The following is a 25,680-nucleotide window of genomic DNA, read 5'->3' on the forward strand; positions in this document are numbered from 1 at the left end:
ACTGTAAGATCATGTTGCCCAGCACCATATAAACAGAGCAACAGTAATAGAGGTCTCATATGGGGCAAAGCCAACATCCTACCCCAGCTTCATACTCTGCAGAGGAGAAAGAGAACGAGACTTGAGATCTGGATTCCTGTAGGAATATGGAAGTGTTTGTGAACAACAATTTCACACAGGTTCATTCAGATGAATAGTGGCACAGTCGTAGGCCCTTATTATTGGTAAATGATGGAACAGCCCTACTCATCTCCCAGCTGTTATAGTAGGCCCCTAGACATTATCCTGGCTTTACTTCTCCATCATGCAATTATACTGATTTGGCTCTATTTTTCATTTAGATCACAACTTCTTAGTGTAGTTTCATTAGGCAATAAATTGGCAATTCGTCTTTGTGAGTAAAAGTTTACCTTCTGAATGTGCACGTTTCACTTTTATCACTAGCCATTTCACATCACCATTTAGAGAGTATGTTCAACAATCTGCTTTTTCCCTCCCGATGCGCCTGTGTGAGTAGTGGGCGGCGCGCATAACCAATCCCCCTCTCCATACCCAGCCAGTGTTGTACGTGAGAGAGTGGAGCCAGTCACTCCGTTTCCTCCAAGCAGAGAACGAAAGACAGGGAGGAAAGAGAGGCAGGAGGACCGGAGCGACGACATCGTCGGTATGAACCAAGTGTAGCATCTTAGAATTTCAGATTGTTTTGCAACAATAATTTTTTTCGTTTAAAATTCAGTTTTGGCGCTGAATCGGAGACTATGGAACTGACTGTATCCAGGGTGCTGATTTCCATTGCGCAGCTCCTGGTTTCCTGCCAGATAGGTAAGGAAGAGGAACATTAATAGATTTTGAAAAGTGCAATGATTTGTGTGATACGCATTATCACTGAGTGTGCACAGCGCATGTCTGTAACAGGCTGTAGGCTCTATATTTGATGTCATAGTGCATTCACTCAACGATGGCATATTTGACACTGGCAAACAAATAAAGACAGGGACCATGGTGAACTTAAAATGTGCATCCCAAATGCCACTCCACCTGACACGTCACAGGACTGTGTATTTGGAGAAATTACACTGTTGATTTACCATGAAGAGACTTTCAACATTTGCAGAACTTCATTTTGATGGAAGCATTTCGCTTGATGTTTTATGCGCACTCATTTGTAGGCTGTTAACAGAGAGTTTCTGATGGAATTTGGGCATGCCATTGAGAGAGCCTTTAACTGGTGTAGCCATTGAAACATGGCATGAACACTGACAATAGGGTTGGTTTCGTGAATGGTTTTCTGGTCAACGATTCGATGGAAAAGAAAGAGCAAGTGCTTTTGAGAGATTTGAGATCTGCCATCTGCATTTTCCGTTTCTTCTAGTCCCTTGGCCGAGTCGTTATCTGTGATCTAAAAGAAGCATCTAAGAGATGGACAGTTTTGCTGGCCGGTTTTATGGGAATTGGGAATTACGAGGAAAATTCTTTGGAGGGAAATGAAGGAGGGAGCACATCTCTAAGCCATCTATTCCTCAATATTCCAGGCCACCATACAGGAGTAGGCTACCCCCCCCCCCTACACACACACACACACTGCATAGGACACTCACACTGTGTCTCACAAATAGACACATCCAAGACTATCACCAATTTGACTGTTTGGATACAATTCACACCATGCCATATGTTATATATATATATAGCCTAGATATGAACAGTGCTGAACAGTACATTAGGAACTCATTGTAAAGTAACTTCAGCTGTGGTGTGTGCCAGTGCCTCAGCTGGCAGAGCTGAGTGCATGACCACGGTCAGGGTCAAGTTTTGGGCATGGTTAGTGGGCATGGCTAGGGTTAGGGTCAAGTTTTCAGGATTCAGTTTTCAATTCAGTCGGTTCAGAAAGTGGAACAATCCTCATAGGAAACAATGGATTATTGACTGAATTGAAAACGGAACTGACCCCAACCCTGATCAGGAGAGCCCGGGGAGAGTTCATAAGCATGAGCGTGGTAATGACATAATACCCATTGATCAGAGCCAGCAGCGCTATAGGGCAGGCTCTCTTTATTTCTCTCAGGGCTGGGTGGACAGGGACAGGGTTGGTGTACGTGAGAGGCTCTGAGAGCACACAGAGCACTGCTGCTGATCGGTGGATCATTGTGGATAATGTTGCCCTGTTATTTATATAAATGAGATGGGTGTAACACCCTCGATGGGCAGGGCAAGAGTGTCGTTCCACCTCAAAAAAGCAGAAGCATTTCGACACCCACCATGTCAGATTGTTCTGAAATTGTTTCTGTAGTTAGAAAGAAATAAGATTAGAATTCCTGCAACATTATTTTGTTGAAATATCATTTTCTTCTCTGAGAAATTAAGCTAATTGATTATATCCAAATTTGCCCATTTAAATGTATAGGGTTCATATAATATTCCAAAAATATAGTACCTAACATCTGATTTGGACCAAACTTTTTTCTAACAATGAGTTAGACATGAGGAATCCAAAGAGACTGTCTGAAGCCACCCACAGACCACACACCCCAACAACGAATATATAGTATCAGTTCTCTATGTCTGACAAGTAGCATGAAGCTGAGTATTGCCTCCCTGCTCTGAGTAATGTATTCCCAGTGAATTTGATGATGTTTTTTCCCCCCCGCTTAGAGAAATTATTCATTGACAAAAAAATTAAATAACAATAATGTATTTTTTTTTTTTAAATGCATGAAATTAAATGTATGAAATGTATGTTCACTACTGTAAGTCGCTCTGGATAAGAGCGTCTGCTAAATTACTAAAATGTAAAATGTAAAAATGATTGAAGTTGTTAGGTTTACGTCCCATCCTACATCCTGGTATTACCTAGTTCTGACCACTAGGTGGTGCTGTTCCTGCTTTTAGATGATATTTGTTAAAGAATCCACCCCTCAATGTTAAAGGGATAGTTCACCCAAATTACAAAATTACAATTACAAAATTACCTATTGGTTTCCTTACCCTGTAAGTGGTCTATGGACAAGGTATGACAGCAATACATGTTTTGGTTTTATTGTCCACTGTTTCAAATTCTGAATTTGTAGGATTTTCTGGCACAAATCCAATGCAAGTCAACGGTATCTATATTAGCAAATCATGCTAAAGTATCAAAAAAGTATTTTGTAGCTCAACGATGTTACTTCTAGATGATTTGTATATGAAGCGTGAAAAATGCATTGACTAACATTGACTTGCATTGGATTTGTGCCACAAATTCTAAAAAGTTAGCATTTGAAACATCACCATCTAATGGTCAGAACCTGGTAGTATCAGGATGTACTGTAGGATGGGACATAAACCTAACAACTTCAATGACTCATTTCTCTGAACAGGGGGAAAAAAACATCACCAAATTCACTGACAATACATTACATAGTATGAAGAAACAATACTCAGAACCGCAGCTCCATACTACTAGTCAGACATAGAGAACGGATACTGTATACTTGTTGTTGGGGTGTGATTGGCGTGGGATGTGGGGGGTCCGTAGGTGGCTTTTGAGAATATCTTTGAATTTCTCATGTCTAACTCATTGTTTGAAAAAAGTTTGGTCCAAATCGGATGTCAGGTAGTAAATGTATTGAATATTGAATGAATTGATTTGAATTTGGGTGCAATCATAATAGCTTAATTTCTCAGAGATCAAATAATATTTTAACAAAATAGTGTTGAAGGAATGCTCATCCTATCTGTTTCTAACTACAGAAACGATATCAGAACGATGTGACATGGTGGGTGTCATGGCTTGCTGAAATGACATGGGACGACTCTAGAGTGTTATTGAATGAATGGGAAGAATTTATCTTCCACACTGTTCTCTCCATGGGAGTGATTGGGATGTATGAAGTAACAGCATGCGATGGTGTACCCTTCTAAAAAAAACGGTGCTATCTTGAACCTACAAGGGTTCTCTGGCTGTCCCCATAGGATAACCCTTTGAAGAACCCATTTTGGTTCCAGGTAGAACCCTTTTGGTTCCAAGTGGAAACATTTTGGGTTCCATGTAGAACCCTTTCCAGAGATGGTTCTAGATGGAACCCACAAGGGTTCTACCTGGAAACAAAAACGGTTCTCCTATAGGACTGGGAATTGCCAGGGACCTCGCGATACGATCTCATCACGATATATCACAATTCTATATGTATTGCGACTTGATACTGTGATTTTTATTGCAATTCAACGTTCCAAAACGAGTCTTGATCAGTCGTGGATATAAAAGAGCTGAAAACATGTTGGCTCACCATTTAAAAAGAAGATTGAGGCCAAGCCTATAGGAGGAGAAATACACACGTTTTGGCGCTGGCACGGCCGACTAGCGATAACTAACGCTATCTACCTAGCAACAAATAAATCGATCTCATAGAATCATTATAATATAGTTGTCACGACAGTGACGGATGGTGGCGCCCCTCCTCGGCCGGGCGGAGCTCGGCGGTCGTCGTCGCCGGCCTACTAGCTGCCATCGATCCCTTTTTGTTTCACTTTCGTTTGGTTAGGTCTAGGTAGGCACACACCTGTTTTGGGTTAGTCATTAGTAAGGGGGGGTTATTTAGGTTAGCGTAGGATGTATGTGGTTGTACGTGATTGTGTTGCTTGTCCGGGTTTTGTGTGTTCGTAAGAACGTGTATTTAGTTTTTCCTTCTGCCAGTGGTTTCTTTTATTTTGTGTACACCACCGCAGAATCGTTCAGGGCTGCGCCCCTATACCTTGTCGACCACGTACAGTGCTTCAAATAAAGAAGTGTGGTCACGAACTCTCTCTGTCTCCTGCGCCTGACTCTACCTCTCCTGTTGTTCCTCGAGCCAGCCCGTGACAGAAATCACGTACCGTAACTAAATGGAGTCAGCAGGAGCTTCAGCGCCAGCCATGTCCATGGAGGAAACCGTCGACCAACACTCCACCCTGCTCCACCGGCTGGGGAACGCCATGGATCAGGTGTTGGCGCGCCTGGAGAGCTGGGACCGACGCGCTCTCGGCCCCCTGAACTCGGCAGGCCAACAGCCTGCGCCCCCACCAGCACCCACAGCACCCAGTACCAGTGGGGTGAAACTCGCTCCCCCCAGGGAGTACGATGGAACGGCCGCTGGGTGTAAGGGCTTCTTGCTCCAGTTGGAGTTATACCTGGCGACCGTTCGTCCCTCTCCCTCGGGGAGGAGAGCGTCAGCGTCCTCGTCTCCTGCCTCACGGGTAAGGCCCTGGAATGGGCAAACGCCGTGTGGGACAGTCCGGACTCAGCCAGGGACAACTACCCAGAGTTCACCCGCCGCTTTCGGGCAGTATTCGATCATCCCCCGGAGGGGAGAGCGGCGGGTGAGCGGCTGTTTCACCTGAGGCAGGAGACGAGGAGCGCGCAGGACTTCGCTCTCGAGTTCCGGACCCTGGCCGCGGGAGCAGGGTGGAATGAGAGGGCCCTTATAGATCACTACCGTTGTAGTTTGAGGGAGGACGTCCGCCGGGAATTAGCCTGTCGGGACACGACCCACACACTGGACCAACTGGTGGATCTGTCCATCCGACTGGACAATCTGCTGGCCGCCCGCGGACGTCCGACCCGGGCCCTGCTCATTCCACCCTCCAGTCCTCCTGCTCCCACGCCTATGGAGATAGGGGGGCAGCAGCCAGGAAGACTGGAGGGGAGGTCGCTCCTGCACCTCATGTGGTCGCAGAGGGCACACTGTGGACCGGTGCTGGGGAGACTCCCCTAGGAGTCCAGAGGGCAGGCAGAGCGCTCCTTTGACACCTCAGGTGAGTCAGCACCAGCCTCACCCAGAGCCCCCTGTCCGTCACATGTATGTGTCAGTGTCCTTTCCTTGTTTCTCCCCTCACTCCCGGTTTAAGGCGCTAGTCGATTCAGGCGCAGCAGGGAGTTTTATGGACCGTGGGGTCGCGGCTAAGTTAGGGATTCCCCTGGTCCAGTTGGACCAACCCTTCCCCGTGCACGCCCTAGACAGTCGACCACTAGGGTCAGGGCTGGTCAGGGAGGTCACTGTGCCTCTGGTCATGGTAATGCGGGGGGGGTCATGAGGAATGGATTAGTCTTTTCCTCATCGATTCCCCAGCATTTCCAGTGGTTCTAGGGATTCCCTGGCTAGCCACTCACAACCCTAAGATTTCGTGGGGACAGAGGGCTCTTAAGGGGTGGTCAAATGAGTGCTCGGGCAGGTGCATAGGAGTTTCCATCGGTGCGACTACGGTGGAGAGTCCAGACCAAGTATCCACCGTGCACATTCCCTCAGAGTATGCCGATTTGGCTATCGCCTTCAGTAAAACGAAGGCGACCCAATTACCACCTCATCGACGAGGAGACTGTGCGATAAACCTCCAGGTGGGCGCTGCCCTTCCTCGTAGTCACGTTTATCCCCTGTCTCAGGAGGAAACAGCGGCTATGGAGACATACGTCACTGAGTCCTTGAGGCAGGGATACATTCGGCCATCTCACTCACCCGTCTCCTCGAGCTTCTTTTTCGTGAAGAAGAAGGAGGGAGGTCTGCGCCCGTGCATTGACTATAGAGGTCTAAATGCCATCACAGTGGGTTTCAGTTACCCACTACCTCTCATCGCCTCGGCGATGGAGTCATTTCACGGGGCGCGCTTCTTCACGAAATTGGATCTCAGGAGCGCATATAATCTGGTGCGTATCCGAGGAGGGGACGAGTGGAAAACGGCATTTAGTACCACATCTGGCCATTATGAGTACCTCGTCATGCCGTATGGGTTAAAGAATGCTCCCGCAGTCTTTCAATCCTTTGTGGATGAGATTCTACGGGACCTGCTCGGTCAGGGTGTAGTGGTGTACATCGATGACATTCTGGTCTACTCCACTACACGCGCCGAGCATGTGTCTCTGGTGCGTAAAGTGCTTGGGCGACTGGTGGAGCATGACCTATACGTCAAGGCTGAGAAATGTGAGTTTTCCAAACCAGCCGTCTCTTTCTTGGGGTATCGCATTTCCTCATCAGGGGTAGTGATGGAATGTGACCGCGTTTCAGCCGTGCGTAATTGGCCGACTCCCACCACGGTGAAGGAGGTGCAGCGGTTTTTGGGATTTGCCAATTACTACCGGAGGTTTATCCGGGGCTTTGGTCAGGTGGCGGCTCCCATTACCTCACTGTTGAAGGGGGGCCCGGTGCGGTTGCAGTGGTCCGCGGAGGCGGACAGGGCCTTTAGTCGTCTGAAGGTTTTGTTCACCGACGCTCCGGTGCTGGCGCACCCGGACCCCTCTTTGCCCTTCATAGTGGAGGTGGACGCGTCCGAGGCTGGGGTAGGAGCCGTGCTGTCCCAGCGCTCGGGCGCCCCCAAAGCTCCGCCCCTGCGCCTTCTTCTCTAGGAAGTTGAGTCCGGCGGAGCGTAACTATGATGTGGGGGACAGGGAGCTGTTGGCTGTGGTCAGAGCCCTGAAGGTGTGGAGACATTGGCTTGAGGGGGCACGTCACCCTTTTCTCATCTGGACTGACCACCGCAATCTGGAGTACATCCGGGCGGCGAGGAGACTGAACCCGCGTCAAGCCAGGTGGGCGATGTTCTTTACGAGATTTCGGTTTAACATCTCGTATATCCCAGGTTCCCGGAACACTAAGGCCGACGCACTGTCTCGTCTCCATGACGCCGAGGAACGGTCCACCGATCCCACGCCCATACTTCCAGCCTCCTGCCTGGTGGCACCGGTGGTTTGGGAGGTGGACGCGGACATCGAGCGGGCGTTACGGACGGAGCCTACTCCTCCGCAGTGTCCAGTGGGTCGTAAGTACGTTCCGCTCGATGTTCGCGATCGGCTGATTCGGTGGGCTCACACGCTTCCCTCCTCGGGTCACCCAGGGGTTGAGCGGACAGTGCGTGGTCTTAGTGGGAGATACTGGTGGCCCACCTCGGTGAGGGACGTGAGGCACTATGTCTCCTCCTGTTCGGTGTGCGCTCAGAGTAAGGCTCCCAGGCACCTGCCTAGAGGGGAAATTACAACCCCTCCCGGTTCCACAACGACCATGGTCCCACCTGGCGGTGGATTTCTTGACCGATCTCCCGCCGTCTCAGGGCAACACTACGATCCTGGTCGTTGTGGACCGGTTTTCTAAGTCCTGCCGTCTGCTTCCGTTACCCGGTCTTCCTACGGCCCTGCAGACCGCAGAAGCCTTATTCACCCACGTCTTCCGGCACTACGGGGTGCCCGAGGATATCGTCTCAGATCGAGGCCCCCAGTTCACGTCCAGAGTGTGGCGGGCGTTTATGGAGCGACTGGGGGTTTCGGTCAGTCTGACCTCGGGGTTTCACCCCGAAAGTAATGGGCAGGTGGAAAGGGTAAACCAGGAGGTGGGCAGGTTCCTGCGGTCCTACTGCCAGGACCGGCCAGGGGGAGTGGGCAAGGTTCGTGCCATGGGCCGAAATGGCTCAGAACTCTTTGCGCCACTCCTCCACCAACATATCACCATTCCAATGTGTGTTGGGTTATCAGCCGGTCCTGGGGCCATGGCATCAGAGCCAGACGGAGGCCCCTGCGGTGGAGGAATGGGTTCAGCGCTCAAGGGAGACCTGGAACGCTGTGCAGGAATCCCTGGAACGAACCAGGGTACGACAAAAAGCGGCGCTGACCGGCACCGCAGCGAGGCCCCGGTGTTCACCCCAGGGGAGAGAGTCTGGCTCTCGACCCGGAACCTGCCCCTCCGCCTGCCCTGCCGGAAGCTGGGTCCGCGGTTTGTGGGGCCATTTAAAGTCCTGAGGAGAATAAACGAGGTGTGTTACAGATTACAACTTCCTTCTTATTATCGCATTAACCCCTCGTTTCATGTGTCTCTCCTCAGGCCGGTGGTAGCTGGTCCGCTGCAGGAAAATGAGGTACGGGAGGTCCCTCCACCCCCCCTGGACATCGGGGGGCCCCCGGCGTACACAGTCCGGTCCATCTTGGACTCCAGACGCCGGGCGAGGGGCCTGCAGTACCTCGTGGACTGGGAGGGGTACGGCCCGGAGGAGAGGTGCTGGGTACCGGTGGAGGACATACTGGACCCAGCGCTCATCCGGGAGTTCCACAGCCTCCATCCGGATCGCCCTGCGCCTCGCCCTCCGGGGCGTCCTCGAGGCCGGCGTCGGCGCGCTGCGGGAGCCGCGCGTCAGGGGGGGAGTACTGTCACGACAGTGACGGATGGTGGCGCCCCTCCTCGGCCGGGCGGAGCTCGGCGGTCGTCGTCGCCGGCCTACTAGCTGCCATCGATCCCTTTTTGTTTCACTTTCGTTTGGTTAGGTCTAGGTAGGCACACACCTGTTTTGGGTTAGTCATTAGTAAGGGGGGGTTATTTAGGTTAGCGTAGGATGTATGTGGTTGTACGTGATTGTGTTGCTTGTCCGGGTTTTGTGTGTTCGTAAGAACGTGTATTTAGTTTTTCCTTCTGCCAGTGGTTTCTTTTATTTTGTGTACACCACCGCAGAATCGTTCAGGGCTGCGCCCCTATACCTTGTCGACCACGTACAGTGCTTCAAATAAAGAAGTGTGGTCACGAACTCTCTCTGTCTCCTGCGCCTGACTCTACCTCTCCTGTTGTTCCTCGAGCCAGCCCGTGACAATAGTCAACAATAATATGATGATACTCTACTGTAGACACCCCCCCCTCCCCCCCCCATCCCTATTCTCCCATGGGAACAGCTGAAGAACCTTTATGGAACCCTTTTTTCTAAAAGTGTGGGTTGGGTTCTTTGCTGGTCAGTCAGACCTACGGAGTTGAATAGAATAGAATAGAATAGAATACAATCGAGTATCTCTTGGGTCACGTTAACAGATGGTTGATGCTCTCTTTAATGAGCTGTAGCAGCAACAGCCTGTGTGAGACCGTAACAGTTGCAGTGTAACTACCCTATGTGGATGTGGTGAGGGTGGGTGAGCCTGGGTGAGCCTGCTGAGTACTGTTACGGGATCCAGCATCATTAATTAGGCTAGTTTACTCCGCTCTAAACCCACGGTGTATAGTTAATTGGCATTTGGCAGCATGTCCACTGCAGTTTCCTTTGAACCTTGACAGAATGCACATGGAATAAAGCAAACAAAGCCCTAGACCAGAGCACTAGATAATGAAACATAATGAAAAGCCAGAAGGACTTTTAAAAATAGAATAGGAGTCTTCTACTGAATAGACACCTGCTAGTGTTGCGGACACAAATGTGTCTGGGTCAAACCAGTAACCAATTCAACTGCGACCTGGGTTAGGCTCATTTACATCCAAACATGCTTGTAAATAATTACTGCTTATAAAACCTTTATTAACTGTGTATTATGATACTATTTATAATAGGAGCAATTTGCCTTAATAAAGACATCTCTTTGGAACTGTCATAGAAGCAGGTCATACACCTGATGCTATAGAACCAAAAGGGCTTCTTCCAACGAATGGTTCCATTTAGAACCCAGAACCCTTTCAGAACTCTTTTTTTCCCTAGCTCTGTAAATCATTTTCCTTATCAAGCAACATCACCTAAAGAGACCTGTGATACAAGCAGATGATGCGTAACAGAGAAGCTATATACATTAGCCATCAGGTTTGACTGGTTTACTCCTGGGTGCTTATGACGTCCTGTGATCTAAAATATCTGGTCATTAGTCCCATGTGTAGTTATGTCATCCTTATGCTACATACGTAATGAGGAGAGAGCGAGCCCCCTCTCCCTCTGTGCTACGTACATAATGAGGAGAGAGAGAGCCCCCTCTCCCTCTGTGCTACGTACATAATGAGGAGAGAGCGAGCCCCCTCTCCCTCTGTGCTACGTACATAATGAGGAGAGAGAGAGCCCCCTCTCCCTCTGTGCTACGTACATAATGAGGAGAGAGAGAGCCCCCTCTCCCTCTGTGCTAAATACATAATGAGGAGAGAGAGAGCCCCCTCTCCCTCTGTGCTACGTACATAATGAGGAGAGAGAGAGCCCCCTCTCCCTCTGTGCTACATACATAATGAGGAGAGAGAGCCCCCTCCTCCCTCTGTGCTACGTACATAATGAGGAGAGAGCGAGCCCCCTCTCCCTCTGTGCTACGTACATAATGAGGAGAGAGCGAGCCCCCTCTCCCTCTGTGCTACGTACATAATGAGGAGAGAGAGGCCCCCTCTCCCTCTGTGCTACGTACATAATGAGGAGAGAGAGAGCCCCTCTCCCTCTGTGCTACGTACATAATGAGGAGAGAGCGAGCCCCCTCTCCCTCTGTGCTACGTACATAATGAGGAGAGAGCGAGCCCCCTCTCCCTCTGTGCTACGTACATAATGAGGAGAGAGCGAGCCCCCTCTCCCTCTGTGCTACGTACATAATGAGGAGAGAGAGAGCCCCCTCTCCCTCTGTGCTACGTACATAATGAGGAGAGAAAGAGCCCCCTCTCCCTCTGTGCTACGTACATAATAAGGAGAGAGAGCCCCCTCCTCCCTCTGTGCTACGTACATAATGAGGAGAGAGCGAGCCCCCTCTCCCTCTGTGCTACGTACATAATGAGGAGAGAGCGAGCCCCCTCTCCCTCTGTGCTATGTACATAATGAGGAGAGAGAGAGCCCCCTCTCCCTCTGTGCTACGTACATAATGAGGAGAGAGAGAGCCCCCTCTCCCTCTGTGCTACGTACATAATGAGGAGAGAGCGAGCCCCCTCTCCCTCTGTGCTACGTACATAATGAGGAGAGAGAGAGCCCCCTCTCCCTCTGTGCTACGTACATAATGAGGAGAGAGAGAGCCCCCTCCTCCCTCTGGACGATCTAATGATCGATGTCTCTTACGTTTGTGAAAAGACATCCACATGACCTCGCTCCATCTCTCTCTGTCAAATTAGATTTGTTTGCCCTTTCGGCCATTGCTTTTAAATGTTAAATGAGTTTAGACTAGAGTTAAATGTCAAAGAATCACTGATATGGTTTGTCTCCTCTTCTTATTTTAATGCCTGCCGTTTGGATTAGAGGAGAGAGACAGATGAATGTCGGTCTAGTCTGCTGTATAGCTATCTGTTTAGCCCTGTGTATCTGTCTTCAGAGACGGGAGTGTGTGTGGGTGGGTGGGCGTTCATGGAGACAAACATAGAGGCAGGATCTCACTTCTCGTACCATGTTTCTGTAAGTAGGCCTTTCTTCTGCCACAGAATCCATTGAGGACATTACATCCCCAAGTGTTCATTCGGAGTCTCTCTTGTCTCTCTTCGTGTTCACTCTCTCTTCTGATTTTTATCTGTCCTGATTATTCACCAGACTATAAATCTAACAGATGATGTCAATATCACTAAACTCACTCACCCGAAAGACAGAAATCTGTAACAGTAGCCATGGTAACATAATATGGTAAATTACTAGAACAAAATGATCTGGGGGAACTGCTTGCTCCACCAGACAGCGTGAATATGTTCCGTCTAATGTATGGATGGAAATAAGAGTTAGCTATGCAGTACGCCCTAGGCACATGGATCTCAAGTTAAGATCCAGCTCTGTAATAAGAACAGATGAGTTAGGATGTGATTTGGAACATTTGGTTTGTCCGTATCATTGACATCTCATCTGTCTCCCCTCCATGTCTCTCTCAAACACAGACGCAGACACACACACACACACACACACACACACACACACACACACACACACACACACACACACACACACACCACTGTTGAGGGCCAGTGTGTGTAGTGTTCCATAGTGCTCCATGTGGAAGATGAGATTGGAACTGTAGAACCGGACGGACCTTTTCGCGGCAGCTCAGAATAGAGCCGCTCTGTCCCTCTGTTCTGCCAGCACAGCAAAGTCTTCATGGAAGGATGAATCTTGTTAAAAATATTGTCTAAAAAAACTATAATTGGCTTTATGGCTTATCTTACCACAAAGAGAAGTTAGACTTTGATTTGGATATAACTTATATGATAATAATTTATCATATAGGCACTCATTTTGATTACGACTTCTTTTGATGTATCTGAAAGCAATATTATTGAATTATTCATGCCTATGCTTTATTTAAACCCTTTATTTGGTGTATTTTCAGTAAATGTATTTTATCAGCATGACATTCCTAGTCAACTGTAATGTAATTTATTCATAAGCATACTTCGCCTATATCGCTAATCCACTTACTGTCTCTCTGAGCCATGTAGTCACAGTTATTAGAGCTAGCTCCATCCCAGTCATGACTTTGATTGCAGCGTATTGCTACTTGGTCTTACTGCGAGTTGAAGTTCCCTAGCAGTACTATACCATATGGTTCTTAGTATTCAGTACCCTGCAATATCCCAAGATATATCAATAATGGAAACAAGTACTGAATCATGTCTATAGCACCATGCCAGTACCAGTCCATGGATTACTACCTTATCATTCACCCGAACCCATAATGTTAACATGCACAGGAAAATCAATGGTGTACATTTAACTCTGAAAGTGTCAAATGTATACTATTATCAGTGAACATATAAGTCCCACTGTACTGGTGTCACTTTTGAAAGTGTTAAAGATTGAACTATGCTGCAGTGTTCCCCATTTAACTCTTAAAATGTCCAAAGGAACTCGATTGTGGCGTTTGCAGAACTCAACTGTAGAGTAATATGCAACACCTACAGTGTAAAACATAACACTTGATTTAGAGTAAACTGGGCTCACTTTGCTTAGTGATGACGCTATTACACTTCCTCAGTGTAAGAAATGAACACCTGTAGTGTTACAGTACATCATTTTGGGTGTTGTTTTAACACTGTATGGTGTAAAACCTAATTTGCATATTTCCCAGGGTGCCTTTTCTTTTTGAGTAAATTGGAGACTTAACACCCATGACTGTATTTGTTAGTGACAGAGACATGGTGGTTGAATTATTTCCTTTTAACAGCCTGTGGCTTTCACCAAATGAGTTCCTATGGGAATGTTAGCATTCAAATTAAACTCTGACAATACAGTCTACATATCATAAGGCCTTAAATATTGGCCTAGTAAATGTCCTAGTTTTACCCTAACACAGTAGTGTTAGGAAACTCCCGGTTTCAATAGGAATCCTGACATAGTTAGGATATCCAACAGTTGGAATTTTTATTCACCCACAACCTGCATTCAGAATGACAGCAAAGATTAAGAAACGTAATAAAAAAAAACACTACATAAACCATTTAAACTGGTACAACCATTTCAGATTTATTGCACACATTACTAACTAACTGATTGGATTAGTTTAGAAAAATGTATGTTATTTATCTTTGTGTCGGTTAAGATTAATGAATCAATCAATGTACATGGAAAAACACAAATATTAAAAACAATCCCCAAAAATATACCTGCAGTTGTCACGTTGTTAAAAATAGCAGGAGACGGGTGAGTCAAACGCAGGAGACTGAGATCCGTATAAGAGTCGTATTTAATAAAGTCCAAAGGAATCACAACGACAAGGCAGGGTAAAAATGATCCACAGAACTGAAGGAGAACAGCTCCAAAATCCAATACACGGGGCGCAGCCCGGCAACCCTAATGCCTATCCAAAATGCATTGTGAAAACCGAACAATACAAAAAACACTCCTGACTACGTACAACGTTACATGAAAACAATCCCGCACAAATCCCAAACACCAAACCGACAAACTAAATACACCCCCACTAATTACTGACAAGGAACAGGTGCGTACAAATACAGACATAAACAACAGACACTGAAACATCGATCGGTGGCAGCTAGTAGGCCGGCGACGACGACCGCCGAGCGCCGCCCGACAGGGGAGGAGCGCCACCTTCTGTGGACGTTGTGACAGCAGTATAGCATGCAGGGAGATATAGTAATGATGGGTGTGGTTTTAATGGACTGTTTTACTCACCACAGAGTAAAACAATAACTCTCGTTATTAACACCAACACTTGGGTTTATTTTACACCACTGAGTGTTAATTTCACTCTTACAGAGTGAATGTAACTCCTGAATCAACACTAGAAATGTTACACTGAAAAATCAATCCTGGACAATTTGCTGTGTGGCATGATCCCAGACAGGGCACTGGCTAGCTACAGAGAGCTACAGTGGACGGTCCCCAAGTTGTGCTCTTTCTTAGAACATCCTAAATCACCCTCATCCGCAGTGTAAATGTTTAGAAAGCAGTGACAGCGGAGAGGGGGAGGGAGGAAGAGGAGGGCAGTGAAACTAAAAGGCCAGAGAGAAAGAGATATTCTATTTTCTCTTCTCTCCCTCTTGACTTCAGGAAGTTGGTTTGGAGTTATAGCGTCAGCCTGACAAGAGCAGGCTTGTCTGTGGCTGGGCAGTCTGTCACAAAGGACAGTGTTGTTTAAAAGAGAGAGACTTTAATAAGAGGCAGTGGGAGATGGTGGGTCTTGGGGAATGAGATGACTGAGGCTGGGGGGGAACCCAGGGAAAGCCGGTGGGAGAGGGGCTGCAGACTGCAGTGAAAGATGGAGGGGAACCTCAAGTGAGAGGTAGTTGGGGGGGGGGGGGCAGTGAAAGATGGGGGAGTGTGTGTCCATGGTGATGGGAGAGGCAGCAGAGGATGTCAGTGTGGAAATCAGGGTGGCCAGACGCCACAATACATTCTACGGTTGTCAAGGAGTCCAGTGCTGATGCTCTCTGCATGCTGATGGAACTGATGGAAAACCTGTGATGCATCTCAATACTGTATGCCACTTCCTCTCCTTGTCTCCTTTCCTTCAGGAAGCCACATTAGACTATTGAGATGCTTATATAACTCAGTGCTGTGATGCTGAGCAGATGAACACGGTGCATTTCACTGCACTCAGAGTGGGAGAACCGACTGGTTCTAACATACACACACACGCAGGCAAACACACACGAACACACACACACCATCCTCACTAACTCACATGGACACAATCCTACATACCCAAGTAACAAATAAACACACTACCAGTGTACACACAGTCATAACTTCAAAGTGGGACTGAGCATTTATGTCACCATCAACCACACAACCCCAGTGGGGCTGACTACAGTAAGTGCAGTGACTGTACCTGGCTCTAAAATACTGGCTTTTGGTTATTAAGCTCTCTGTTCCTCTGTTTTCTCCAGCTCTCTGTGTTCTCTCCCCTCCCCGGGGGTGTCTCTCTCTGTGACTGATTTATTTATGAGTTCTTCTTGGGATGCAGCCCCTATTTCAGACGGGAGGAGCTCGGAGGAAGGAGCTGAAACTTTGTGTTTATTATTTTAGGCCATCCCTCACCAGGGAACTCCCTGGCTAGCGGCTCACATTAATAACAGGCTTTTTCATGGGTTGTTTGTTCACAAATGCTGTATTTCATGGAGAGTTTTGTGGAGGAGACAAGTAAACCCTCTCCATCGGCATTAAACTTAATCTCATTAAGCAGAATTTGGAGAAAAGCTACCTTGACCAAGTCTTCAGAGTGCAGGACCATAGGAGAGATTGATGGACTCTTCTTGAGTGCGATGCACAGCACACACTCATTTATGTCAATGGATGCAGCAGAATCAGGGGAGGAGTAGTCACAGAGGCACAGAATCTGTCATAGAAATGGAATGATACAGACAAACTCCCATGATGCATGAGCAGACCTTCCACAGGCCTATCACTGAGAACAAGACAGCTCTGTCCAGTGTCTTAAACTGGGAGCCATTTTAGCGCTTATGGCTCTGGTTAAAAACCCAGTTTTTCTCAACAGAAGGTGAAGTTAAACCACTCAGCAAATTATCCAGTGTAAAATCAACACCGATAGTGTTATATTTAACACTGGTCCAGTGTCTATATGGGTCCACACTTATCAGTGTTAAATGAACACACTGCTTAGTGTAAAGCCTTGGTTTTGGTTGAGACATGGTTGTTGCATTCATCCATGTTCAGTCCTGTGGCCTCAGCAAATATGTTATCATTCAATTCTTTAACACGCTGCAACTGTCATAGGCGTCGTAAGGATTGGACCAAGGTGCAGCGGGTAAAGTGCTGATCTTCTTAATTTATTAAAGAACACTCAAAACAAAATAAACAAACGACGATAACAGTTCCATAAGGCTCCCAGGCTATACAGAAAATAACCACCCACAAAACACAAGTGAAACAAACCCAACTAAATATGGACTCCAATTAGAGGCAACGACAACCAGCTGCCTCTAATTAGAGGTCATTTCCAAAAACCCAACATAGAAATAGAAAACTAGATATACACATAGAAATAGAAAATATAGAACATAAACCAAAAACACACAAAACAAACACCCCCTGCCACGCCCTGACCAAACTACAATGACAAATAACCCCTTTTACTGGTCAGGACGTGACAGTACCCCCCCCCCAAAGGTGCAGACCCCGAATGCACCTCAAAAACCAAAAAAAACACAAAAACAACCCCAAACTTAAAGGGAGGGAAGGGAGGGTGGCCACCCTCAACAACGGTCCCTGTGCTACACCCCCCCCTCCCAATCCTCCCACTACGGAGGTGGCTCTGGCTCTGGGCGCAGCTCTCGTTCAGAAGACCCTGGGCTGAGGGGCGTCGCTGGAGCCTCCGGGCTGAGGGGCGTCGCTGGAGACTCCAGGCTGAGGGGCGTCGCTGGAGACTCAGGGCTGAGGGGCGTCGCTGGAGAGGCGTCGCTGGAGACTCAGGGCTGAGGGGCGTCGCTGGAGACTCAGGGCTGAGGGGCGTCGCTGGAGACTCAGGGCTGAGGAGCGTCGCTGGAGACTCAGGGCTGAGGAGCGTCGCTGAAGGCTCAGGGCTGAGGAGCATCGCTGGAGGCCTGATGCGTGGGACTGGCTTTGGAGGCGCCAGACTAGTAACACGCACCTCAGGGCTAGTGCGGAGAGCAGGAACAGGACGTACTGGACTGGGCAGGCGCACTAGAGGCCTGATGTGTGGGGCTGGCTTTGGAGGCGCCAGCCTAGTAACACGCACCTCAGGGCTAGTACGAGGAGCAGGAACAGGCACAGGGTACACTGGGTCTTGGAGACGCACTGGAGGTCTGGAGCGCACGGCCTGCACAACCCGTCCTGGCTGGATAGTCACTGTAGCCCGCACGGGCGGAGCGCTGGCACAGGGCGAACTGGGCTGTACTGGGGAATGAGGGCTGCCATGCGTAGGTCAGGCGCAAGGTAAACTGGGCCGAGGAGACGCACTGGAGACCAGATCCGTTGTGCCGGCACACTTCTTCCTGGCTGCCGGCCAACTCTCGCCCGGCAACGCTGCAGAGCCCTTATTGGCCGTACCGGACTGTGCGTGTGTATGGGCGACTCCGTGCGCATTTCTGCGTAACAAGGTGCTTGCTTGATCCGTCGCTCTCCATAATAAGCATGGGGAGTTGGCTCAGGTCTCCACTCTGACTCTGCCCAACACAGGAAAGACAACGACAACCAGCTGCCTCTAATTGGAGGTAATTTCCAAAAACCCAGCATAGAAATAGAAAACTAGATATACACATACAAATAGAAAATATAGAACATAAACCAAAAACACCGAAACACACAAAACAAACACCCCCATGCCAAACTACAATGACAAATAACCCCTTTTACTGGTCAGGATGTGACAGCAACACATACTTATTTTCAAAGACCATGTTTTACCCTAATACAGTGGCCTGAAACTAATGGTATATAGGCCACATCAGGCCTGCAAATCAAATTATGCCTGCTTGTAAAGGGATGTGTAATTCCTTTTGGAATCAAGCCAGAGTGGGAATAACCAACATTTGACATTTTTATTCACCCACAACCTGCATTAAGAATGACTGCTGGGTTGGTAAGACTAAGATATGAGATGACATAAATCATCTAAACTGGAACAACCATTTCAGTAACGTGTGCAATAAATCCGCTTATCAGATTGGATTAGTTTAGAAACATTTATGTTATTTATTTTTGAGTAGCATAAGATTAATTAATCAATCAATTTACATGCAAAAACAGAGATAACGAAACAAACAATATAAAAAAATCTACCTGAAATACAGCATGCTGGGAAATATGATATTAATGAGCGTGGTTTTGGTATAACACATGGTTATTTGCACCAACACTGGGGGTCTTTTACACTAATGAGTGTTAATTTAACAATTACAGAGTTAATTTAACACCTGAATCAACACTAGATAATGTTACACTGAAAAATCAACACCAGGTAAGACTTGCCGATTTTCTGTGCAGCAGCAGTGAGCTTGATGGTGGATGAATAAATTTCCCTCTTTCAATGACGAAATTTCAATTTAAAAAAGTATTTATTGGTCCCTAAGAGGGATATTTGTTCCACTGTCATTTCACTGTCCAGATGTTCTGGACAGTTGTTCTAACCTCCAGCTGTTCCCCTATATTACCACCTATAGAAGTAGACCCTGAGGCCTCTAGGCTTCTAGGTCTCACGTTCCCACGGTTACCAGATGTCACATGTCTGACCTCACTGCAACAGCTGGGCCATGACACATTCCCATAGGCCCTCTCTAAAACCGACGCACATCATCATGATATGGATGTATGTTGTTATATATACCGCTAAGTCCCCTTAGAACAATGCGGCGTTTGACAGTGCTCAGAAGCTATGTCCCCTGTTTAATTTGGGCCTAACCCTCTTCAATCTTCCAGTGGTAGACCTGCAAGTAAAACCTGCAAGGAGAGAACACATGCTACTAAATCACTAGTTAACACATGGCTTTCAGTCACAGCAGCTGTGATATGATGATGTCATGGGGTGTGGCAGGGAGGTATGTATGTCTTGCTCTATGTCCAACAGGTGCTCTCTAGAATGTTCTCAGTGTGTATTGATCACAGGAAAGAGTAATGATGATCATTGGCGTTTGGCATCGGGAATGCATTTCTGCTCTGCTAAAGCTCTTGAAAAGCTCTTGACACCCCCCACTGCACAGACTCAGAGCTGGTGCCAGTCGTTCTGTCTCAGTGCCTCTTGTGTGGCGTGAGTAGCATATTATTCCTGTCCCCTCACAGACGGGGGATGTGTTCTACGATCCAGATACGTGATTTCACGACGCAGCAAATGGACCACGACCGTGGCCGTACGGTGAGTCCCTTGGGACAGTGAAGTGAACCACATGCTCTGGGCGGCTGAGTGGCTGAGCGGCTCAGTGCCCGGCCAGAGTAAAGTGAATCCTTCCAGTCTTTAAGTTTCAGTCTGAATCAGCTTTCATCTCTCTCAGGGGTCCACTAATCGGCTATTCATTAGCATGCTAGTAAGACTCTCCTCCGCTACAACAACACAGTGTACAGTACAGTCCCACGCGGGCGCGCGCGCACACACACACACACACACACACACACACACACACACACACACACACACACACACACACACACACACACACACACACACACACACACACACACACACACACACACACACACACACCATTAGTAGAAGGCCAGGTCAGGGACTCCCATGTTCTATCTAGAGTCTAGACTAGAGTGTTCAGGTTTGGCCTTTCTGTAATGACTGGCTCTATTGTAACAGATACGCTTTTAGTTCCTGGCCATGGCAGGCAGGCGCCCACTCAGTCTATCTGATCTGGGGTTAAAAGAAGAAGTCAACACTCGGCGGCTAACTAATTCACTTTATGACAGTTAGGAAACCATATTGGCTTTTAACCAAAGAAATAGTAACATTTGAGTGTGACTGTAACGTAGATTTATGAGCGCCATCAATAAAGCTGATAATGACAGAGAGAAGGTGGAGAAAAGGGCCAAATGAAAGAAAGAGGGAAGGAAGGAAGGAGAGAGAAGGGAGTGAGAGAGAGCCAAAGAGGTTTCAGGCCAGCTTGAGTTTGACGCGTTCGTGGGCGATATAGTCATATATGAGCCCCATCGTTAGTGCTGAGAAGGACCAAAAGAAGGAGAGAAAAGGAGAGAAAGAGGAAGGAAAGGAAGGAGGTAGAGAGCCGAGAGGTAGTAGCTAGCGTTGATAATGGGCTCATTAACATCACACTGTGAGGGATTTTAATCTAATTTGCCTCTGGCTTCTCTCTGTGACACTGACTGAAGCAGGGCCAGGACACTGGAGCTCAGATGGATCTGTCACACTGGAGGGGGGGGCTGTGTGTGTGTGTGTGTGTGTGTGTGTGTGTGTGTGTGTGTGTGTGTGTGTGTGTGTGTGTGTGTGTGTGTGTGTGTGTGTGTGTGTGTGTGTGTGTGTGTGTGTGTGTGTAGTACAGCTCTTTCTTTCCCCAAGGCTGTTTCCCTCTATAAGTTATAGCATACAGTTAGTATTGTGGCATAAAACAGAGGTCAGCGGTACATGGTAAAGACCTACAGTGGCTTGCGAAAGTATTCACCCCCCCTTGGCATTTTTCCTATTTTGTTGCCTTATAACCTGGAATTAAAATAGATTTTTTGGGGGGGTTTGTATCATTTGATTTACACAACATGCCTACCACTTTGAAGATGCAAAATATTTTTTATTGTGAAACAAACAAGAAATATGACAAAAAATTGAAAACTTGAGCATGCATAACTATTCACCCCCCAAAGCCAATACTTTGTAGAGCCACCTTTTGCAGCAATTACAGCTGCAAGTCTCTTGGGGTATGTCTCTATAAGCTTGGCACATCTAGCCACTGGGATTTTTGTCCATTCTTCAAGTCAATACTGCTCCAGCTCCTTCAAGTCATCCCAGTCTCAAATCTCTTGAAGACTGAAACAGGTTTCCCTCAAGAATTTCCCTGTATTTAGCGCCATCCATCATTCCTTCAATTCTTACCAGTTTCCCAGTCCCTGCCGATGAAAAACATCCCCAAAGCATGATACTGCCACCACCATGCTTCACTGTGGGGATGGTGTTCTCGGGGTGATGAGAGGTGTTGGGTTTGTGCCAGACATAGTGTTTTCCTTGATGGCCAAAAAGCTACATTTTAGTCTCATCTGACCAGAGTACCTTCTTCCATATGTTTGGGCAGTGTCCCACATGCCTTTTTGCGAACACCAAACATGTTAGCTTATTTTTTTCTGGCCACTCTACCATAAAGCCCAGCTCTGTGGAGTGTATGGATTAAAGTGGTTCTATGGACAGATACTCCAATCCCCGCTGTGGAGCTTTGCAGCTCCTTCAGGGTTATCTTTGGTCTCTTTGTTGTCTCTCTGGTTAATGCCCTCCTTGCCTGGTCTGTGAGTTTTGGTGGGCGGCCCCCACTTGGCAGGTTTGTTTTTAATAATGGTTTTAATGGTGCTCCGTGGGATGTTCAAAGTTTCAGATATTTTTTTATAACCCAACCCTGATCTGTACTTCTCCACAACTTTGTCCCTGACCTGTTTGGAGAGCTCCTTGGTCTTCATAGTGCCGCTTGCTTGGTGGTGCCCCTTGCTTAGTGGTGTTGCAGACTCTGGGGCCTTTCATAACATGTGTATATATACTGAGATCATGTGACAGATCATGTGACACTTAGATTGCACACAGGTGGACTTTATCTAACTAATTATGTGACTTCTGAAGGTAATTGGTTGCACCAGATCTTATTTAGGGGCTTCATAGCAAAGGGGTGAATACATATGCATGCACCCCTTTTCCGTTTTGAATTTTTTTGAATTTTTTTAAACAAGTAATTTTTTTTCATTTCCCTTCACCAATTTGGAATATTTTGTGTATGTCAGTTACGTGAAATCCAAATAAAAATCCATTTAAATTACAGGTTGTAATGCAACAAAATAGGAAAAACGCCTAGGGGGTGAATACTTTTGCAAGGTACTGTATCCTAGATCCTGTATACTATAGAATGGAAAGCATGTATTCATATCAATGACTGTTTCTTCAGTGGTGACAATGGGCATTCTCCCTTCATCCCCCCGTTTTACTTTTTTACAGTATGGTAAAAACAATAGGATTATATGGAGCATTAGACCCACCACGTGACCACAACATAGGATAGAAACAGAGTTGGTTGTCATGACCCTTAACCTCTGACTTAACATAACAACAACAACACAGGTGGGTTAGTAACTAAGCAGTATCTCGGTAGATACAAGGCAATGTGAGTAAGTAGATTTCGAGGACGTAAGCAAGCAAACAAATTCATTGATTTTCAACTGTTGGGAATACTTAGTATTTTTCTCGCTACAGATTTTGGTTCATTTTTTCACATAAACCAGTGGGCATCAATAAGCCTTAACCCTTAAAACAAGTGACCAGCAGTGAGAAGTAACAGCAGCCCATGCAGTCAGAAAGAGCAGGTGTCCTGTAAAGTAGAGGATGCCATCTGACACTGATTCCAGTTAATACTCTGGAGCTCCTTCTCTGAGTGACACACACACACACACACACACACACACACACACACACACACACACACACACACACACACACACACACACACACACACACACACACACACACACACACACACACACACACACACACACACCAGGCTGCCAGCTATCTGTTTCCTTTCCTACATGGCACAGAGAGCGCTATTATCCTCGGACATTACCAGGTCAGAAAGAGCGTGTCCACTGGGTAACTTAGCTATATGAAATGGAGAGGTTTGAGTGGCGGTAGGAGGAGAGCATAGGAAGAAGATTGTAGCAGTAGTGTAAATGTCAGCAGTAGGTAAAGTATAGTGCTCTTAAAGTGGACTTTGATACGGATCATTAGGCTTCCATCCTGTTAAGATCTGTGGGATTAAATCCACTAATGCTTAATGTCCTTCATTCGATCTACACAGCGACACTCTGATAGTGTAAAACAACCCGAATGCCTCTCTCTCTGTGCGTGCGTGTGTGTGTGTGTGTGTGTGTGTGTGTGTGTGTGTGTGTGTGTGTGTGTGTGTGTGTGTGTGTGTGTGTGTGTGTGTGTGTGTGTGTGTGTGTGTGTGTGTGTGTGTGTGTGTGAGATAGAGAGAGAGAGAGATATGGAGAGAGATAATGTAATGAGAGTAAACGAGGGAGAAAGATGGAGGGGAAAGAGAAAGAGATATATAAAGAAGAGGAGGAGGCAGAAATCCATTAGAGCAGTAGATGTGTGTATACTGTGTGCCGTAGCAGACACACACACACACACACACACACACACACACACACACACACACACACACACACATACAGATTGAGCAGCCATTTTCTCTACAACATTCATCTCTCTAAACACTGTTGTCTCTTTCGAGTAATTACTTTGGACCTTTTGAACTCTACTGATGTGTCTAATCTCCTCCAGTGTGTGTGTGTGTGTGTGTGTGTGTGTGTGTGTGTGTGTGTGTGTGTGTGTGTGTGTGTGTGTGTGTTTGTTCCCACACATCACCATATAGCCATTACCTTCTACTGTCTCTGTAGCAGATAGCTCGCTACATCACTATGTGGAATGGCGAGAACAACACAATCTCTCTGGGTGAGTCAATAAAGATGACCAGTCCTTCATCACATTCCCATTAACCGTGCTGTTTACAGAGAACTCTGCTGGATGAGAGAGGGATGAACAAGGGTTGAGAGGGGCTAGAACAGACAGCACTGTGACGTGCATAGAAAGTGGGTGGAAAGTGACGCCAGCCAAAGGCTTGTAAACAGAGAAAGAGGGAGAAGGAGAGAGAGAGAGAAGTGCCCTCTATCTTGTGTCTCACCACTTTTATTGCCTTCCTCGCCCCTCTCTCCTGTGTCTCACCCCCTTTGTCTCCTGTGTCTCACCCCTCTCCATAGTACCCTTCTCTCTCCTGCCCTTGAGAAGAGAAGCAGTATTGAGAGCAACTCAGCAAATGGCAGCTCAATCATATCCCTATAGATAAACTAAGTGGCCGTGATGTGGCATCTGACATGAGAGAAATAGTTTGTCATCATATACAAGGTCATGCAGCAGGTGCTGGGGTCTCACATGACCGAGTGTGTATGTTCTTCTCAGTGAGGCGTATTCTAACTCTCTATTTTTCCCTCTCCTCTCTCTCTCTCTCTCTCTCTCTCTCTCTCTCTCTCTCTCTCTCTCTCTCTCTCTCTCTCTGCCTCTCTGTCTCTCCGTCTCTCTCTCTTATAGTGGCCTTGACAGAGGCGTACTTCAAGGCCCAGAGGAAATTCACGGACGACATTGACTGGTCCTACACAGGTTGGTAAAGTTACATTAACAGTATACATGAAATGGGGTATTTCGGTTTGGAATTACAGGAGGGGCTAAGGGGCTGAAATACCATTGTGAGCGTCGGTCACCCCCAAGAGACTTCGGGCACCCTCAAGTGTCAATGTATAATTCAAACCCTGCAGTCATTTAGCTCTACTCTGCCTCTCAGTGACAGATCAGAACATATGGTTGCAATAGTACCATAGGCTACCTCAGCCCAGACTAGTGCACTAATGTTAAACCTGCTCAACACAACCAGCGCTGCCGGTCTTTTCTCCACATGCTGACAGACATAGGGGATTAAGCTCAGTTATCCTAAGCCCTTACATGGAGTAATTGCTCCATTAGTGAGATAGACCTGACTCGCATGATCAAATCTGTGTTCTGGTTTAGGAAAATTGAGCAAGGGTGTATATATATATATGATTTCCGTCCTTCGTCCCAAATTGCTTGACTTAATTTCCTTACACTCTCTCTGTCAATTTGCATTCAAATAAGAAACAATTCTGCTTGTTTGGTTATAAGCATTATCCTTTATATTTTCTGCTCTGATAGTTCAGGGCCCCGTCACAACAAGCTGAGTCCCAGAGAGATGAGAGAGAGACTGCAGGGCTCAAGTGTGTGTTGTGGAGCAGACTTGTTTATCAGCCCGTGCTATAATAGTAGTGAGTGTGCTGTAAGTATGGGTTACTGAGCCGTGAGGA

The 25,680-nt window shown here is 47.1% G+C and overlaps 1 protein-coding gene across 4 annotated transcripts in view; it reads left to right on the forward strand.

Annotated features, from left to right (window-relative positions):
- Window positions 1–566: 566 nt before the first annotated feature.
- Window positions 567–25,680, forward strand: part of LOC106609210 (receptor-type tyrosine-protein phosphatase zeta) — a 54,135-nt gene continuing 29,021 nt past the window's right edge. For 3 of the 4 annotated variants that reach the window (XM_014207732.2, XM_045721968.1, XM_014207735.2), the window contains exons 1-2: window positions 567–822; window positions 24,896–24,964. In XM_014207732.2, coding sequence (XP_014063207.2) covers window positions 759–822; window positions 24,896–24,964 — 133 coding nt within the window. In that variant the 5' untranslated portion in view covers window positions 567–758. The remainder of the gene's footprint in view (window positions 823–24,895; window positions 24,965–25,680) is intronic. The other variant, XM_014207734.2, reaches the window with a different exon arrangement.

The sequence above is a fragment of the Salmo salar genome, chromosome ssa07 (genome assembly GCF_905237065.1).
Source record: "Salmo salar chromosome ssa07, Ssal_v3.1, whole genome shotgun sequence".
In the NCBI taxonomy this organism is placed as follows: domain Eukaryota; kingdom Metazoa; phylum Chordata; class Actinopteri; order Salmoniformes; family Salmonidae; genus Salmo; species Salmo salar.